This window comes from Akebia trifoliata, chromosome 3 (assembly GCF_017979445.1).
Source record: "Akebia trifoliata isolate Shusen 1 chromosome 3, ASM1797944v1, whole genome shotgun sequence".
NCBI lineage: Eukaryota > Viridiplantae > Streptophyta > Magnoliopsida > Ranunculales > Lardizabalaceae > Akebia > Akebia trifoliata.
This window is the reverse complement of record NC_141377.1, coordinates 29365665-29386129: the sequence shown is the minus strand read 5'-3', so window position 1 is coordinate 29386129 and position 20465 is coordinate 29365665. Positions and strand designations below refer to the sequence as shown.

Genomic DNA, 20465 nt, shown 5'->3' with positions numbered 1-20465 from the left:
ACCTACCTTCACCTACTAATTACAACCACTAATCCGCTTGCTTATTATTATTATTTTTTTTTAAAGGTGGAAGAAAAAGACAAGATGATGTTAGAGCATCAAAGAGATTACGAATACAATTTTGTGTCATAGTCCACACTTGAATCATTAGATCTTTTTTAATCACAAAATGAGACAATATAGATGTTCACTTCATGCGTCCCCTTGAAGATACATGTGATAATCTTGACCAAGGTTTAAAATGCAATTCTGTTTCGTTGGTTCAGTTTTCAAAAAATCAAACCAATTCCAAAACATTGTATTTAAATCAATAAAATTAGTTTTTATTTGCAAATAAATATATAGAAAAAAAAAGTACGAGTACATATAGAACTATTTTCGAAGGGATTAAAATAAAATTATTAGAATTAGAAAAAACAACTTTTTCAAACCGATAAAAGGATTTAAAAAACAAGGTACCACAAAACATTGCATTTTATGCATAAATAATGTTGTATCTTGTATCTTTTGGGCAGTGTATACAGTGTATCTGATGTATAAATTGAACTTGGTTTTGGAATGTAGATATGTTTTGTTAGTGAAAAATTACATTAGCTTTCGCTCTGATATTGTTTTACGAATAAATGAAATGAAAAAGAAATATGTTGCAAGAAAATTTGATTTAGATTTGGGAATGGTTGTATGTATGATCTAAATCTAGCAGGTTTAGAATTGGGTTTCGGGTCGTGAGTGGCATTTGTCTTGATGGCATGGTTGTTAATTTTTTTCAATAGTATGTTATTTTCTCAAAAAATAGGTTAATTGTACTTTTCTTAGTATCATAGTGTAAAGGAAAATAATTGTGTGTTAACCTAAACCATACACGTGTCTAAACCGGTTAAGTGGTACCAGGCACAGATCAGCATACGGGGCACTGCCTTGCAAGCAAGGCAAGTCAGAGCAGAGACTTTCCTAGTCTGGCTGGCAGGGCAACATAGTGGTAAGCAAGACCAAGTCTGCCAAGCTGGGTAGGCTAGGTCATAAGGTAACCGTAAGGCTGATGCGTGCACGCCAATCCTAGGGATCCCGAAAGAGATCTCTGCAGATTAGTACAATCAATCCAAGAGATCCCGATTAGGTAAACAACTCCACAAAGTCGGTAGATATCCCATGATTATAGTCTAAAGAGGGGGAAACCCTATGAATAGCTAGAGGGGGGATAAATAACACAGGAAGCACTATTGAGAGGGATCTTTTGGGAGGGATCATGGGTCTAACCAGTACTTGAGACTATTCATCTGCTTCTCTAACTTGAGCGTCAGAGTGATTTTGGTAGCTACCATGCCGCCACAGGGAGGGAGGTACTAGGAACAACTTCAGATCAGTGCGGTTGGAAACATCGTAGCCGTTCACTAGATCTAGACCGCACAGAACTGACACTGTTCGTGGGAACACCAATAGTAGATTGATTTCGATTGAAACAATGATGAGATCCACAAGAACAAACGAAGTCCATGCACCCCCACCAACGGCTCCAGTCGCAGATGCACAACTCTTGGCGATATTAGATGCTATGAGGAAACAACAGGAGGAGATGCAGAAGAAAATGGATGACTTAGTCGAGCAAAATCGACATTTGAGTCAGCATCTTGATAACCAGTAGCCGGCAAGGCAAGATACCTTACCAAGGGATTCCCAGCCAACAAGCAAGAACGATCGTGCCTCGAGCACGGAAGGGCGCATCGTTACTAATCCCTAAGGGAGAAGGTGAAACAGAGGTCATTACTATGACCACTCAGACTGAGCCCGTAATAGGCTTAACTCGAAAGGAGGTCAGAGAGATGATTAGAAAGGAGAAGGAGATGGTGAAGAGTGCCAATGTAGGCATGACAGCAGTGCAAGTCATTCGGGGGATTCATAAGTCTCCCTTTATGGCAAAAATTTTAGCCGAAGAGATCCCGAAGAAGTTTGTACCGCTACATTTTACCCCTTATTTAGGGACGAAAAACCCAGTGGAGCATCTTTTCCACTTCCGACAGATGCTCGCGTTGTGGGAGGAGAAGAAAGGGTTGATGTGCAGGTTGTTCCCTTCGAGTTTGCAGGGGAACGCGTTGACATGGTTCCACAAGTTGCCTTGCGGATCTATTGCTTCATTCGATGAACTCTGCACTGCCTTTGTAACACGGTATATTGGCAACAGGAAAAGCAGTGGAGACATGATGCGCTGCTCAACATGAGGTTGCGAATTGGAGAAAGCCTTATAAAGTTCATAAGGAGATTTAGAGAGGAAGCAATGTCTTGAGAGAGTTGTGATGAGAAAACAGCCGTGGTGGCGTTCAGAAATTCTTTACCATCTGGCTCAGGGTTGTATAGGTCTCTCGTGAAGAAGAGACCGGAAACTTTGAGTGAGTTGTTCGAGAGAGCGGACCCTCAGAGCTCCGCAGGGAAGAAGATGGTGATACACGTTGTAGAGAAGCCCAATAAGCAACATCAGCCACAGCAGCAGAGTAGGAAGAGGCCACTTGAGCAAGATGGGGAGAGGAGAAGAGGAGGAACGTATTTTGCTATGCCTCCTAGCGAGATCTTGCCACTCATCGCACACAAACCTTATTTCGAATAGCCTGCACCACTTCCTCGAGATCAGATAAATCGAGATGAGAAGTACTATGAGTATCACAAGGCGTGGGCACACACCACCAATAGATGCCAAGCCTTGAGAAGATTCCTGTAGAGGTTGGCAAAGTAGGGCAGGTTGAAAGATCTGCCCAGAAGACAAAGAGAGGACTCGCTCCGAGACAAAAACCATAGGGCCGAACAACCACCTGTTGAAGGCCAGGATGGAAGGGCAACAGTGATACCTGTTGTCTTCAGAGAGGAGAGTGGAAAGCCGGGGCAGAGTAAGGTCGGTGAGAGGATTAAAAGAAGAAGGGCCGAGCATTTGGCTCATGTCTTTACAGCAAGGAGTGGGCCTATTGAGCAGAGAGGACCCTACGGGAAACAGACAATGACGTTCACCGAGAAGGATTTGGAGGGGGTAGTGAGGCCCCACTATGACGCGCTCATGGTAACGTTGCAGGTGGGCACCTTCACACTCAAAAGGGTGTTGATCGACAGTGGTAGCTCCGTAGATATTTTGTATACTTCGACCTTCTTGAAGATGGACCTCAGCAGGTATGTGCTCACCCCAGTGGGAGCACCATTGATTGGATTTGATGGGAGATCCAATCAACCTTGGGGGGAAATAGTGTTGCCTGTACAGGCTGGATTAGTTACCTTAATGACCAGATTCATGGTTGTTGAGGCAAGTTCACTGTATAATGCTATTCTGGGGAGATAGTAGACGTATGAGATGTGAGCGGCTCCATCTACATACTATCAGGTCCTTCGATTCCCCACGCAGCAAGGAATGTGGGACGTGCGAGGCTATCAAGTGGCAGCTTAAGTGTACACGTTGGACAGGGAAGAGTCATCCGAGACTAAAATCCAGCAATAACAATTATAGTAGGGGGAGGTCAAGCCTGATGGACCCCCATGCCTAGAAGGCATCCAGGTAATAGATGTGGGAGAAGGAAAGTAGATCGGAGTAAGGGCAGAGTTGGAGTCGGGAGAGCTGAAAGAGTTAACAGATTGCTTGAAGAGGAACCGGGATGTTTTCACCTGGTCCATCTAAGAGATGCTAGGAATCAGTCTAGAGGTGATCTGTCACCACTTAAATGTCGAGCCAACCTTCAAGCCGGTCAAGCAGAAGCCAAGGAGACTAGCACTGCGGTTCAGAGAGTGGTAAATGAAAAGGTGGGCAGGTTGATCAAAGCTGAATTCATTCGGGAAGTGCAATTCCTACAATGGATAGCGAACATCATGGCAGTACCTAAGAAGAACAGGAAAGTTATATTCTGTATAGACTTCACAAACTTGAATAAGGCCTGTCCTAAAGATAGTTTTCCAATGCCAAGGATAGATCACTTCCAGCCACGAAAGGTTGTCCTTCATAGACAGCTATTCTGGCTATAATCAGATACAGCTCAGCCCAGCAGACTAAGAGAAGACAACATTCATTACAGAGCAAGGGGCTACTTATCAGAGGTTGGTAACAGAGCTTTTTAGAAATCTGCTGGGCAGAACAGCGAAAGTATATATAGACGACCTACTGATCAATAGCAAGAAGAAGGAGGACCATATTAATGATTTAGAAGAAGTCTTTTCCCAGATAAGGAAAGTGGGGATGAAGCTCAACATAGAGAAGTATACTTTCGCGTTAACCTCAAGGAAATTCTTAGGTTACCTAGTCACGAAAAGAAGGATCGAAGCCAATCCAGATCAAATCAGAGCATTATTAGAAATGCCTTCCTCAAGGACTCGGAAGCAAGTCCAAAAGCTAGTGGGAAGAGTAACTACCTTGAATCGCTTTATTGCCAGGTTTTCTGATAAATACAGACACCTTTGTACCAGTTGTTACGAAAAAACTCCAGGTTTGAGTGGCCAAAAGAATGTGAACAAACTTTCTCAGAATTGAAGAGATACCTAGGTAAACCACCCATACTCTCAAAACCAGAAGTAGGAGAAGAGTTGGGATTGTACTGGCCACTTCAGAGTATGCACTCAGCTCGGTCTTGGTTAGAACCAGGGTAGCGATAGAGCAACCCATCTATTTTCTGAGTAAAACTTTCACGGATGCAGAAACGTGCTACTCAAGACTCGAGAAAATGGGATTAGCCTTAGTTTACATTGCGCTGCGCTTGAGACCATATTTCCAGGCACATCGAGTGCAAGTCATCATGGAATTTTCCCTAAAATCTGTATTAGGAAAGACGGAATTTCCTTTCTATCTTTAATAGAGAACAAGATGTAGATAGTTGTATAATTGATAGAGATTATCAAAGATCACATGCACGCTAGATTAGCATAGATGAAGATGGTTAGTTAATGATCATTAATAGTCTAGAGTAGTCAAGAAAAAATAAGCTACTTGATTTGGCCTGTTTCTTAAGGCCTTCGTCAACAGCCAACCTGAGCCGGAAAACAATTACCCAAATGTGGTAGAGGCTGACCATAGAATCAAGAACTAACGGTGAGGTTCCACATTGGTGAAGTATTGGAATAATCGTATCTTGACTGAGATGTTCACATCAGTCGTAACCCTCAACTCTCTAGTATAATACTCTATTATTTGATGTTGTATTATGAACAATTATTTCTTTTTTAGATTTTTAATTGTGTTTCAATTTCCTACTAGGTTTTATGATATCAGTGTTCAATTATTTTCAATTATGTGCTGAATATCAAAATACATGATTTACGAATTCCTAGAATGTTTAAACTCCATGTAGGATGTTATTATTTAGAATTGTAAAATTCCCCTACTGGGTAACTTCCCTGTTACTCACCGCTACGACAACACAAATTTCAAGCACACCTGATTTAGATGATCCTTCAGAGGAAGCTCAGGTGATCAGTTCAAACTTCCGGGGGAGGATTATGAGTATTATTATTGAGTTACTGAACTAGAGTTAGGTTTAAAAGTCTTCCGATGTTGTTTTCTCTTGTATCTATGACACGGTATGTGTCGTTACTCTAATATGTAAATATGTCTAAGTGGGTCGAGGTTTGAGGATACTTCTATATTTTGTTGACCAATAATCAGGTATGATTTTTATTATGATATTTAAATATCATTTGTGTCTTATGTATGATTATCTGTTATGGGTTAAATATCATGCCTCTAGATTCAACTTGAGAATCATGGGGTGGTTTTGGGTTGAGTTTTTGGGGCATGATAGTAAATGTTTAACTCCTTCGTCTCCCTTTCGTTAACCCCTTTGTCTCCCTCCCATCGTACATAACCAGACCCAGGTATAAAGACTTGATTTGAGTCTTTAATTTGTATAAATCCCTTTAAAACGGCTGATTTTAATGAAACCCTCCATATTTTGATTAATATATGAGAAACCCACGTGTCTTCAAACTACTAAAAAAACCCTTGACCTCGATAGGAAAATGGACAAGAGTAAAATAGGAAAATGGAGGAAACAAATTTTAAAAAACAAAGAAGATTGGATATCCACCTTCCTTTGACATAAATCTTTAGGCCAATCTTACCTATAAAACAACTCTAGATCATAGGGGAACAAAATAGAACTCCTTTTCCTTGCTTAGTGAAACCTCAAGTCCCTTAACTAAGTATCTCAAAGACAACGCCAATATCCATCACATGAGCTTATCAAAATGACCATGATCGCAACCACATTTTGCATTACGGCTATTTCCACCGAAGCCCATGGATTTTTTTATGATAGCTAGCTATGAAGACATAGCTTGGTCCTTCATCATTCTAACAACATTTGCTAAATGGAATCCCTCTTGAGATAGAGAGCAAGGAAGACGGGTTAGTAACATAAGAAGTTTGAGAATACTCATTTTCAAACATACCTCAAGGCCTAACAGAGGAAAAGATATGCCCACAAGAGTTTCCATTATGATGGGTAGCCCATTAGCAAACCCTAATATTGAGCCTCCACCCATAAATGATTGATAAACAAACTCTCTTTGGCCCACCCATCAAAGCAATTGAAAAAGTATGAAAAGTGTCCTCTTGCAATTAGCCTTTCCTAAATGGTGAATTGTGAGGATTTGATCCAATGCAACACCGATTCACCACCTCCACTACCTCACTAAATCAAGATTTGAGAATCAAGTTCTATGAAATGAGATTTTCCAAATGATGGAAAATATAGTTAATGTCCGACATCTAGAATCACCTTATTTTTTTGGGGAAATCCTTGTTATAATCCCAAAAGTACCGTTGCAAGGGACTGCCCTCGAACCTTCATATGAATTTAAATCTCCGAGAAACAATGGTGGCATGCTCGACACACCACTGCCACAATTGGTTCATCTCCAAACCTTCCTACCTACTTTCCTAGCCCTAAAACAAAGCTTATGTTGGTCTTGAAAAAAAAAAACCAAACATGATTCTCTACTTTCGACCAACCCCTCCTCCACTAAACCCCCTGAATTACCCCTTCCTTGATGTTTTAATGAAACAATTCCTCTTCTAGAGCTTGACAAACCATGCCCCACTTCAAACCCCTTGATCAAGTTGGCCTTGTTTGCCCATTTCCAACTCAAAGGCTTACCCATCCATATCAACTTTGACCCTTCCTCACCCTTGAGCTCTACACAATAAATTGCAAATAGTGAAATTATCGATAAATGGACCAAAAAATTCAACGGTGTATTTTCAATTTGCACACATCCATGGTGGAAGAAGCCTCCTACAAACAGACTCTCAACTTTGAATCCACCTCTCCACTTTCTTTTGTCAATGCAAGTTTCCATCTTTTCAATCCTAAGGACTTTCTCCACCACTTTTTCACATGTTCCATAATTCTTTTGAGCGAGATTGTTGAAGGTTTGTGTTGGGAAGATTCTCCAACCACAGGTACGCCTCTATCGCTGCTCACTTCTTCTTATGCATAAACTGTCCTTTTTTTAAAATCAAATTCTTGAATGTTTGATTTCCATGCTTAATCAAATTATTATTGAAGATTTGTGTTGCGTGTTTCATCTAGATTTCAGTTAGGATTAGTCCACAATAGAAAGTGCACATCTCTCTCTCTCTCTCTCTCATTCTGGATTTGTGTTGTGTTTTTTGCATTTACTTTTTTGTGTTCTTTTATTCTCTGTAAAATTACAAGGGGAAAGAGAAAGTGGTGATGCAAATTTTTATCATTGAAAGTAAATGCAAAAAAAGCATTTCCAGTCAACAGGGAAAATGGGGATTTTAAAGAGAGTTCAAATTTGTTCAACACCATAGGTGTTAAAATATATTTTAATGAAAAATAACCTCTATTTTTTACTTTACAGGCAATACCACTAGTCACATTGCTTTCATCGTTTATGTAATTTCCAAAACCTTGGTTCAAGAATAAGAAAGGGTTTTTTTTAGTCTTTATTTATTTTATTTTTTGCAAAAATCTGAATATTTTCCATAAAAGCTAGTGTTATGGTTTCGGATTGCCAATGTGGAATTCCATGTGGGCCAACAATCCTTAGTAGTTACTAAGATTTGAAATACAAGTAAGACAAATTAGTGTTTGAACCAAATGGCCCAATATTCTAGGGGAATTATTGTCCCAATCATTATTTTTGAAATATTTTTGAAAAGGGTCATATACCATTTTGATAATTTTTAAAATAAAAAGAGTACCTATCAGACTGACACTTTTAAATTGATTTTTCTGTTTTAATTTTTTTCAAGGTAAATATACAATGCTCCAGTTAGTTGAATATGGTTATAGTAAGGTATTGGCACTGTTTTGAAATTTTTGTAAAAAGGGTAATATACCATTTTGATAATTTTATTTAAAAAAAACAAGTAATTACCATGCTGACACTTTTAATAATGATCCTTAATAAGATTTGAAATCTAACTAAGACCAAATTAGTGTTTAACCAAAATAGCCCAACTTTCACTGGAATTATTATCCCAGCCACTATCTTGAAATATTTGTGAAAAGAGCTATATACCATTTTGATAAAAAATTTAAAAACAAAAGGAATACCTACCAGGTTGACACTTTTTATTTTATTTTTCTCTTTTATTTTTTTTTTCAAATCAAAATACCACACACCATTTTGTTGGATGTGGTTGTAGTTAGTTGTTAGCACTGTTTTGAAATATTTGTGAAAAGGTCACACTTTGTATTGATAATTTTATTAAACAAAATGAGTAGTCATATCGACACTTTTAATTGGTTTTTTCTATTTGTTTTATCCACAGATTATTCATCAAGGTGAGCTTCTTAGCTAGAAGATTATATGAAAGTCATGTTACTCCTGGAATCTAGATAGACATTCAATGTGATTTAAGCGTATTTTCATCAATATAATGTGGTAAATGGCATAATTCATTTCTGTCAAAGTGTATCTTCCGTGTGATGGTGTTGCAGGAGCTTCGCTCAGTTTAATTCATTTTTCTGAAAAATATTGTGTCTTAGTAACTTTTTATGCTTAGATTTGAAATTGTTGGGTTTTTTTTTTCCTTTTATAATATTATTTTTCATGATTAAATGTCATGGGAGTAAGACCCCGTTCTATCACACATGAAAATTTGAAGAAAAAGGAGTCACCCAAACTTAACAACATGAGTTTTATGTTGAGTTGCAAGTAATTAATAGCTTCAATTTATATAGGTGTGTCGATGGATTGCATATCAGACAAACAAATATTAATTCGGCTAGAATCATAATCAGACAAGAATATGGATGAACAGTTTCTCTTCATTTTTTTTGAAATTTTGGATCAATTAATCCAAAACAGACACTTTTTTTATAGCATTATTTTGGGGTATTTCATAATTTAACGTGAAAAATGAGGTATTTTGATAGTTTTATAAGTTTGTTTGAATGTTATTTATGAGATAAAAGGGAATAGTGTAATTAAATGTTTGCATCAATTTATAAATGCGTAAAGAATATTCAACGCCTAAGGAAAAAATGCACAAAATGACCCATGGCGTAGGCAGGAGCATCCACTAGTAAAGAGACAAGTTCGGTGTATGACTTTAGGTGAGTTCAAAGTCCCCCCTGAGGGAACTAAGGGGATAACGTACCTACTCTCTTAGTTAAATGAGCTCTAAGCCCATATTTGATATAGCCATAAGGCCTATTCAAAGACCTTACATGGGGCCCATACGCAAGCGAGTGTAAACTCAAGACCTGTCGCTCTCCAAGGCCTCTCTTAAGAGGCCCAACTATGAGGTGAGGTAGCTACTCCCCTCGAGGGGGTTAGGGGGGAAACGGTTCTAAAAGATAGAACTTGCACCAATTGATAAGCCTACTCCACTAATAAAATGGGGTTTCTAACTTTTGCAGCTCTATCAGTAGGAACAAGCACTGAGTTTGCTAGATGGTCCACTAATAAATTACAGTTACCCACTTTACTACTATAGAGGATGGAAACGTCAATGAAAGCCTTGACTAGCCACTCGCTTAATCTGAGGTTGAATCATCTCATGAGCATGTTGACTTGACTAATAGGCTCTACAAGATAACTACATGCTCTTTTACCAGTGTATTCCAACTCAATAGAAGCAAAATAGAGAGAGAACCTTTTTTTTTTATGGTATGTAGCACCGCGAGCTAGGACTGCATAATTGGGGCAGGGCAAAAACGAAAATAAGATCATCATCATGGCCCTCTTCTCATTTTTCGTTTGTGTTCGATCCGTTGCATGTGTGTATGTTTTAAGGTTTCTCCGGGGGAGGCTCACTACATGAAACTCAAGTTTGGTATTACATTATCTATCAGTAAAACACTTCTACACGAGACAGTGATAGTACTACATACAAATGAGTAGGCCCTTTCTACCTAACTACACTAGAAAAGAGTATGTTGATTAGCAACGTAGGCTTTTCAGCTTACTCCTTTCTAGTGTAGTCAAGACCTACTCATTTATATGTAGTACCTTCATTATCTTATGCATAAGCACTCTTTTGATAGTTAATGTAGTACCAAACTTGAGTTCATGTAGTTCAGTTAATGTAGTCAAGGCTAGAGACTCTACAAGCGATATTGAAACTTCATTTTGTTACGTTACGTAGGCCCCAACGGTGACGGTACCACATATAAATGAGTAGGTCCTACACTAGAAAAGAGTAGGCTGAAAATCCTATATGCACTAGTAGAAAATGTAGGTCCCCAGATAGAACTACATTATCGGTATAAGTAAATAGTTTCACCTATTGATCTTAAAAGAAAAGCCCACTCTCTCCCAATTAGAATTAAGAGAGAATTGTAATCAGATTAATTAGCCCTAATTAGGCTATGTAAGTATTACATAAGAGAATAAAGAAGTGAAAAGACTAAAATAACCCTATAGACTTATTTAACACTCCCCCTCAAGTTGGTGCGTGGATATCAACAATGCCCAACTTGGACAAGACATCTTCAAAGGAGGTTTTACTAACACCTTTAGTAAGAACATCAGCAAGTTGTTGAGAGGTAGGAACAAAAGGAGTACAAATCTGTCCAGAAACTATCTTTTCTCTAATGAAATGACGATCAACTTCTATGTGCTTCGTTCTGTCATGTTGAACCGGATTTACAGCTATGTTAATAGCTAATTTATTATCGCAATATAATAAGAAAGGGACCGGCACAAGAAGACATAAATCAGCTAGTAAGATTTTGAGCCACAACAACTTGCATACTCCAAGTACCATGGCTCTGTATTCTGACTCAGCACTCGACCGAGAAACTACATTCTGCTTCTTACTACGCCAAGTTACCAAGTTACCACCAACTTTAGTACAATACCCAGAAGTAGACCGTCTCTTAGTCACTGAACAAGCATAATCTGCATCTGTCCATGCCTCAATGCAAAGATGACCATGATTGTTGAATAAAATACCTTGACCAGGACATCCCTTAAGGTATCTAAGAATACGATAAACAGCAGCAAGATGAGATGTTCGAGGCAAGTGCATAAACTGACTTACAACACTAACAGCATAGGCAATGTCAGGGCGAGTCATAAACAAATAGATCAATTTTTCCACAAGACGCTGATATTGGCCAATATCTGACACACACTCCCCCTCAGAATCAGCCAACCTGTGATTCTGCTCAATAGGAGTATCAGCTGGGCGAGATCCAAGCTGATCAGAGGCACTGAGTAAGTCAAGACATACTTACGCTGAGAAATAAATATACCAGACTGGGACCGTACAACCTCAATACCCAGAAAATAGCGAAGATGTCCAAGGTCCTTAATCTCAAATTGACGGCCTAAGTAAGTTTTGACCTCGGTAAGGCCATCGGCATCATCTCCAGTAAGAACAATATCATCCACATACACAATCAGAGCAACAGTTTTGCCTTGGGAGTGACGCAAGAACAAGGTGTGATCAGCAGAACTCTGATGGAAACCAAACTGATGCATGGCCTTAGTGAAGCGCTCAGACCAAGCACGAGGAGACTGCTTCAGACCATAAAGAAACCGACGAAGACGACAAAAAATATGCAGGAGAAGCAGAAGGAAAAAACCCAGGAGGTTGGACCATATAAACTTCTTCCTGAAGATCACCATTGAGAAAAGCATTCTTGACATCTAACTGAAAAAGAGGCCATCCTCGGATAACAGCAACAGAAAGGAGAACGTGAATGGTGGTCATCTTGTCAACCGGAGCAAAAATTTCCTGATAATCAATCCCATAAGTTTGAGCATAACCTTTGGCCACCAGACGGGCCTTATAACGAGCAATGGAACCATCCGGATTATGCTTAAGCGTGAATACCCAGCGACAACCCACAGCTTTCCTTCCAGGCGGAAGAGGCACAATTTTCCAAGTTTGAGTCTTGTCAAGAGCAGTCAACTCATCAATCATAGCTGCGCGCCACTTAGGATGAGCAATAGCATCTACAACAGTAGTAGGAAGAGAAACAGCGGAAACAGAAGAAAGAAAACTCCAATAGGAGGGTGAGAGTGCAGAGTTAGATATATAATTTGAAATGGGATAAGTACAAGTGCGCTTACCCTTACGAGTGGCAATAGGACGATCATCACAGAGAACAAACGAAGGTGGAGCTGGAGACGAGGAGGCGAGCTGGTCGGACATAGAAGGGATGGGAGTATCACGTGGACGTCGAGAGTAAACCTGCAATGGAGGAGAGGACGAACTGACGGGGGGTGGAGAGGGAGGAACAGGCAGGGGAAGGGGAAATAAAGAAGGAAAATGATCATCAGGTGAATCTAGAGGAAACCACTCAGATTGAATGCTAACGGACCCATTATAATAAGGAGTATGCTCAAAAAAAGAAACATCTCGAGAAATGAAACGTCGTCGAGAAGGAGGATGGTAACAACAGTATCCTTTCTAGGTAGAGGAATAACCCAGAAAGATACATTTGACGGCCTTAGGGTCAAGTTTAGAACGATTTTGGTCAAGAATTTGAACAAAACAGACACACCCAAAAACACGCGGAGGAAGTGGAAACACGGGACGATCTGGAGAGAGATTAAAGAGGGGTGTGACAAACTGAAGAACACTGGAGGGGGTCCGATTAATAAGATAAACAGCAGTAAGAACTGCATCAGCCCAATAGGATTGGGGCACGTTCATGCCAATCGAAATGGCACGGGCTAACTCTAGAATATGGCGATTTTTTCTTTCTGATAGGCCCTTCTGCTGAGGGGTCTTAACATTGAACATTTGATGCTCAATGCCAGACGCTAAACAAAGTTTCAAGATCTCACTATAAGTGTACTCAGTAACACGATCAGAACGGAAGGTCTTGATGACGACCAAATTGGGTTTGAACCATAGCAAGAAATTGCTTGAAGATCCCATAAACCTCACTCTTGTGTTTCATAAGATAAACCCAAGTGGTACGACTGTGATCATCAATGAACAAGACAAAATAGCGAAAACCAAGAGTGGATATGACAGGGGAAGGACCCCACACATCAGAATGAATTAAGTCAAACATAGCAAGTGTAGTAGGATTCATACTAATAGGATAAGAAGAACGCACATGTTTAGCTAATTGACAAGTTTCACAAGAAAAATCAAGCACATTGTTATTATTAAATAAATTAGGGAACATGTGTTTCAAATATCCAAAAGAAATATGGCCTAAGCGTAAATGCCAACGCATTACAAGAGCCTTATTAGATTGACTACTAAAACTATTAAGCTGAAGAGCAGAATGGGTGCTAGGGGAACCGGGAACATCCAGGAGATACAATCCATTCACTTCACGTCCAGTGCCAATCGTCCTCTTCGACTCCAAATCCTGAAAGACACAATGAGAAGAACAAAAGGTTACACTGCAGTTCAAATTTTTTGTAAGACTACTAACGGATACCAGGTTAGTAGTAAGTTGAGGAACATGTAGTGTTTTAGTTAAGGATAAAGAGGATGTAACAGGTAAAAGACCTTGACCAGCTATGGAAGACAAAGAACCATTAGCCAGGCGAACCTTGCGATGACCAGAGCAAACACTATAGGTTTGAAAAAGGGAGGACATACCGGTCATGTTATCTGAGGCACCAGAATCAATGATCCATGGTGAGGAAGTGGTGGAAACACTGTTTGCAAATGCAAAGGTACCTGAGTGAGCGAAGGTAGAAACCGGCTGTGATGAAGTCTCTATCTAATTGAAGAATTTTCTGAACTTGTCAAGCTCGGCTTGGGATAGAGATACCGAGTTTGATGAGGATGTAGTAACTGAAAGAGGTGCTGAATCAGTAGTCGATTGAGAAACTATATGAGCTGAAGATCGTTGAGACTGTTTACGTTGCTAATTAGGATGACCATGAAGTGCATAACATCGAGCCTTCACATGACCTAACTTTCCACAATGATCACACTTATGTCATTGACGGGTAGGCATAGACCCACTGGGGGGTTGTGGAGAAGATAGGCGAGTAAGCATAGCAGAATGATCTCCTGAAGAATGAGGTAGGACAGCTGCACGACGACTCTCATCCGCTAAGACATATAAATAAGCAGTCTGTAGCGACGGAAAAGGATCCATACCCAATAAATGAACTCGCGCATACTCAAATTCGTCCCAGAGACCCGCTAGAAACTGAAAAACCCGATTCTTATCCAGAATTGACGAATATAATGTCTCATCAATAGGATCCTTCCAAGCATAGGATGAGGAATAGAAAGTCAGCTCTTCCCACCGAGCACATAGCTGTGAGATATAAGTGGTAATTGAAGAGTCTCCTTGGGAAAGACGAGAAATCTCACGCTCCAAATTGAAGATCCTGACAATATTCTGACGTTGTAAGTAAATACTCTTTGCGGAATCCCATATCTGTTTTGTTGTCGAGGAAAACATAAAACCAGCCGCAATGTGTGGTTGCATAGAAGTAACCAAGCAAGAACGGACAATAGAATCATTAGCAAACCAATGGGAGTAAGAACTATCAGTCTGTGCAGGTTGTTTGTCTGTCCCAGTTAGGTAACCGATTTTCCCGTTTCCACCAATGAACATTTCAACTGATCGTGCCCAAAAGAGATAATTAGGACCATCTAATTTTACGGTAGTGATCTGAATACCTAGAAAATCGGTTGAGTGAGATGAAGGACCACTCGATCCATTATTATTACCAGTAATCGAGGAAGAAGATGTCTCAGAGGCCATCAAATAATCTGAGTACTCTGGTTGGACGATAGTTCGAGTAAGATTAGGGCACAACTCCCTAGAATAAAGTGACCGCAGCACCCTAAAGGTGACAATACACGATCGGAAGAGACGTAAAGGCTGATTAACCACTGCTGTGGGTTACCTAAGCGGTCATTCTCGCAAGCATAGAGACTCAAGAAGTAATATTGCTGTTAGAACAAACCCAAACAGCACCTTGCTGTAATCAAATGCCTCCGTAGGTATTCATAAACATTGTTGCCACTCCCAAATAGCTTTTACGATGATAAAAAAATAAGAAAAAATCTACTGCTGTGATCTCAAGACTTATAACACAGCATATCAGTCACCTATTAACGTCAGCTGCTGAAAAAACAATCACTTGCTGTGATTAAAAAACTAATCAGAGTTACCCACTACTGTCGCACAAGATAGAACATCACTGGCTGTGATTGAAAACATCCAGACAGTTACCCACTAGTGTTACACAGGGCAGAGAGGCCACCTAAAGGTGTCGCCTGCTCCAAATACAGCACCTGTTGTGATCGTAAGGCTCAAACAGTCGCCTATTAGCGTCGTTCGAGGCAGAACAGCCACTCACTATTGTTGCCTGTTAAGAAACTCTCTTCTACTGTGATCGCAGGGGTTAAACAAGGCTATGTTGGGTGTCACAGGGCTTAAACAAAGTCATTGTGGGTGTCGCTGATCTCAAACAGCGCCATAGCTGTGAATACAGCCTGATCGCAGGCTCTTTACAGATGTTAATCCCTATCGCATGCTTCGATTAGGGGTATACTGAGATGGAGTACCCCCTCAGGGGTGATCTGAGTTGAAAAACCAACGTGAAGTTAGGGTGTTGTTTGAATGAAAACTAGATCGATGGGATTTGTTGCAGAAGAAGTTCGATGAAGGTAGAGAAGGAGACTCTGATACCAAATTAGAATTAAGAGAGAATTGTAATCAGATTAATTAGCCCTAATTAGGCTATGTAAGTATTACATAAGAGAATAAAGAAGTGAAAAGACTAAAATAACCCTACAGACTTATTTAACACTCCCCTTCTACTCCGTTGTTGAAAAAGGGTCTCCCCTACGATTTGGGCTCATTCCATATCATATCCAAAATCTAAATAAATAACTCAGATCAGCATCCAAAAGTTTAAGATAGCACCACGTCCTTCTTCATGGTCTACGTTTACAACAATAGACCAAAGAAGAAGAGAGTCGGCATCCTCATTCCAACTGCCACCCATGTACAATCCAGACTAGACCTAACCAACTGCCCATCCTACCTCATCTACATTCATGACAGCCCATCTTTGTGTCAATGCAATGTACAATTCTCAGAGAAGGGTGTGGCTACCAACCATTTCCAGTATCCCTCTCTTGATCCATAGGGCTGGCAGTCCAAAGCACAATTATTCTTCCAAGATGTATGGGGCATCTCATACACTAGTAAGTCCGGCATTCCTCCTCACCCCCTTCTCTGAACCGAAGGTCAAAGGCGTAGTGTTTATATATAGGATGGGCAGAACCCACCCCAACTAAGAGAACTAATCCATACATTTCAAAAGCTAAGCTGGTTACTTCCACACCTAAAGATAGATAATAATTAAAATGTGAGATTCTCAAGAATCAATTGAGCTCCTTACCATTAGATAAATAGGGGACATAGACCCGGTACAGGTATTAAATTTATTGAAAAAGACTAATTCATAGATCTTGCTCGATCAATAAAAATGTCTTCAAACCCCAAACACACCCACCTTTAACAACCACTTTCCTTCCACCACCAAAATAATGATGAATGAGCTACCCATTTTCTTATGCTCAAATACTTTGCGAACCATCCTAAACCTAAAAACCCCTTCACTCGGCAAATAAGCATTTACCTTCGATAACAGATTCTTGCATTCAACTTCCATTAGAAGATGATGATGCAGACTACTCAAATATTTAAACCCCTTGTTTATAGAATTGAGGTCTCATTACCACCATATGGAGAAGAGTTATAGGTCTTAATCTCCATTGAAGCAATCCCTAGCTACAAGCATTCAAAGAAATTGCAGGACCTAGGGATGGAGACACCGAGAGAAACCTTAAATAGCACAGAAAGAACTCACAGGAAAATATGGAGTTCATCGAAAAAATCAATTTTCCCTCTCATTATCTCCATTTGATTGTTTCTATTTGTTCAAACCACAACTTAACAAAAAAAAGTCACTTTCTCTTTCGTGAATATATATATATATATATATAGAGTGAGAGAGAGAGAGAGAGAGAGAGATATTCTCTACTTTTTTACCCACAATCTCTAAAATTGGAAACACGTGCTCATGATCTCTTGACTACAACCCAAGGATCTAGCACATTCTTCAAAAGTCAGTCCATCATCATCCCCTATGCTAATAGCGATACTTCTCCTCAAATTGACACAAAACTCTAAGACTGTCTCAAAACATCTCAAGATGATCCTTCCAGAGTTATTTTTTGTTCTATACTATGTGGGATCTTAGAGGTGTTCTTGTTCAAAAAAAGGGTTGTTGGTGTTGTAGTTTGAATCCATGTTTTAGAAAAAAGACACTAATGCACTAGATATACATCCATGTGTAAACAAACTTCAAAAGAGAAAAAAAAATTAGGATTTCTAAAGCTTTGTCTGTGTCAAAACATTAGGATATGTATACCAAGGTGAAAAAGAAAATGAGAGGGAATGGATGAGAAACCTAAAACTAGGATCACATGCGCTTTGATACCATGTGAAGAATATAATTCTAGAGTTATACATAAGAGAGAAGATGAAAAAGAAAGGGGAGAGAGAGAGTCAAACTTAGTTTGGTCTCCTCTACGTAAAGTATATAGAAAAAATGAAGTGGAATATATGTTGACCTACAATGTCTGATTGATCAGATACTAAACCCGATCAATCAGTTATGAGCCATAAAAATAAGAAACCTAACAACCATGATCAACAAAATTTTAAAAACAAAGAACAGTATTTTCAGCAAAAGATTCCAAAGGAAGAAAACAGTAGAGGATTAGAAGATCGTCTGGCTGCAAAAAATATGAAACACAAGAAACTAAAGGAGAAAAACAACATTTATTGAAGTATTTCACATTCAATTGATGTAAGAAAAAAAAAAGTTCGGAATTCAAGAACTTTGAATTTTCAAATTCTGACGAATCCACTCTAAGTCTTATACAAAATGTTCATCAGTATTCCTAATGTCTCGATGAAATTTATCCTTTTGTTTACTAATCAGGACTGCAACTAAGATTTGGAAACGTTGGGATAACCCAATGAACAGTTTCAAACCCAGTTCTTTGTTTTTCTTTCCCGAATTTTCAGCATTTGGTCTTCTAAGAACAAACTCCTCGCAATCTCAAAATCAAAACCACTTACAAATAAAAGATACAAAGCCAAATTCCAAATTTAAAAATTGAACAATTACAAAACAAATACAATCCAAAACCCCAATTGATTCTAAAAACAAGTGTACCGTCCAGTTGTGGGTCTTCTCCAATCGCCTGGCTAGAGCATGTATACAGTACACAATATCAGCTTGAGGGCGAATTACAGAAACTGCAGCCAAGATTTCTGGAAAAAAAAAAGAAGAGAGAATTACTTCAAGAACTCTTGAGAACAAAAGAGATTTTAACTAAATCTTGGATTGATGGATGGATGGATAGATAGAGAAACTCACTTCTGAGATGTCTCTCTTTGGGTGGGCATTCGACATGATTCGTAGCTTTGACGATCGCAATATCTAGGTCCTTAAATTACCAAAACAAATCAAAGATCAGTTATTTTTCTTTTTTTGTTGGTGAGAGGTGAGATTCAGAGATGGAGTGAAAGAAAAAAAAAACCTTGAAATCGCTGTTAACTTTGGCGAGACCGACTTTGGTGGAATCTTTGAGAGCACCATACGCTTTTCTCCAAGTCTGAAGTGTGGCCATGTAGGATTCTTCTCTACTCCGACGCCGCTGCAATCTCTCTTTCTCTCTCTAATTCTCTCCTACTGTTCTTAGTTTCTTTAACGTGTGGTGTCTCTCTCACCTTCTTTTGAGGGATAAGACAGTTGGAAAGTAACGAAACACAGTTTACTCTTTCTCTGTCTTACTTATTATGGAAAGGTTGCTGTCGGACCCATTTGGCTTTTCGTGACACTTTTCAACTTTTTGAGAATTCCTTCTACTGGTCCATCTACTTTTTACTTATAAACAACTCTCTACTCGTGAATAATTTGTGAGTTAATACATGAATTCCTCAAGTAATACAATAACCGATTAAAACTCCCCTGTGAAATTCACCATCGTTACATAACCATAGATCCTTTGTCTCAGGATACACAAAAAAAAGATTTATGATTTTGTGTATCCCAAGGCAAATGCTTTATGATTTTGTGATGGAAGTGTACGTCAGAGGGAGGCATCAAAGCCCCTATTTTTTTTTTTTCTAATAATATTTGTTATTTTAATCTTGCATTTTATATATTCCTTATTCTCCCTCTTACACTTCACAAGATCCATTATGTCCTATTTTTAAACTTTCTCTTTTTCTTTTCTTTCCTCCTTTTATTATAAATATATAAGAGTTTGTTTGTGTTTATGAGTATGGGCATCCTCTTTGAGGTTAAGAGGAGGAGAAGAGGAAATATAATAAATTTGAAGAGGCATTCTAAGAAAGAAGGTAGAAGAATAAATGAATAAAGTTAAAAAGATTATTCTTGAAAGAAAAGAAGAAAAAAGATAATAAAATAGAAAATTATCCTCGAGATACATTATAAAATTAAATCAAAATCATTCTTTATGATGTGATAAAGATTGAGATAAATGAGGAGGGATAAAGGAAGAGGGGGAAAGACAATCATCCTATCTTATTATATAGATTTTTTTTTTTCAAATAAATATATTTTTTTAATGAACTTTGGTTGAAAATCTTGCTCAATTAAATAAGAGTGTGAACTTTGCATTTATGAAGCTTCATGTTAATAGTGTGTTAGTTCATAGAAAAATTAAATGTTGTCATTCATTTTAATTGCTATATTTATTTTATAATACAGTAATTAAGTATCGAAGTTGTATTGATTTGTAGGTGAACTTTTTGAAATTCCCATTTCATCTTCCTAAGTTTTTTATTTATATATCAAGTCAATCATATAGTTCATCAACTTGTGAGTTGAATCAAATGACATTTGAAGTTGCATGAGTGAAGAGTATAAATAGATAGGCACTACATATCATTTTTACTTTTATTAATCAGAACATTTTTTAATAAATTCAACAACTCGGTGTTGGTGGGGATTGAACTCAGTTCTATGGTATCATCACC

At 38.7% G+C, this 20465-nt stretch overlaps 1 protein-coding gene across 1 annotated transcript in view; it reads right to left on the bottom strand.

Annotated features, from left to right (window-relative positions):
• Positions 1-19204, bottom strand: part of LOC147406299 (putative clathrin assembly protein At2g01600) — a 37932-nt gene extending 18728 nt beyond the window's left edge. Inside the window, 3 exon segments of the mRNA XM_086434254.1 lie at positions 18634-18731; positions 18838-18907; positions 19001-19204. Of these exon segments, the coding sequence (XP_086290380.1) occupies positions 18634-18731; positions 18838-18907; positions 19001-19090 (258 nt within the window). The 5' untranslated portion in view covers positions 19091-19204.
• Positions 19205-20465: the final 1261 nt, after the last annotated feature.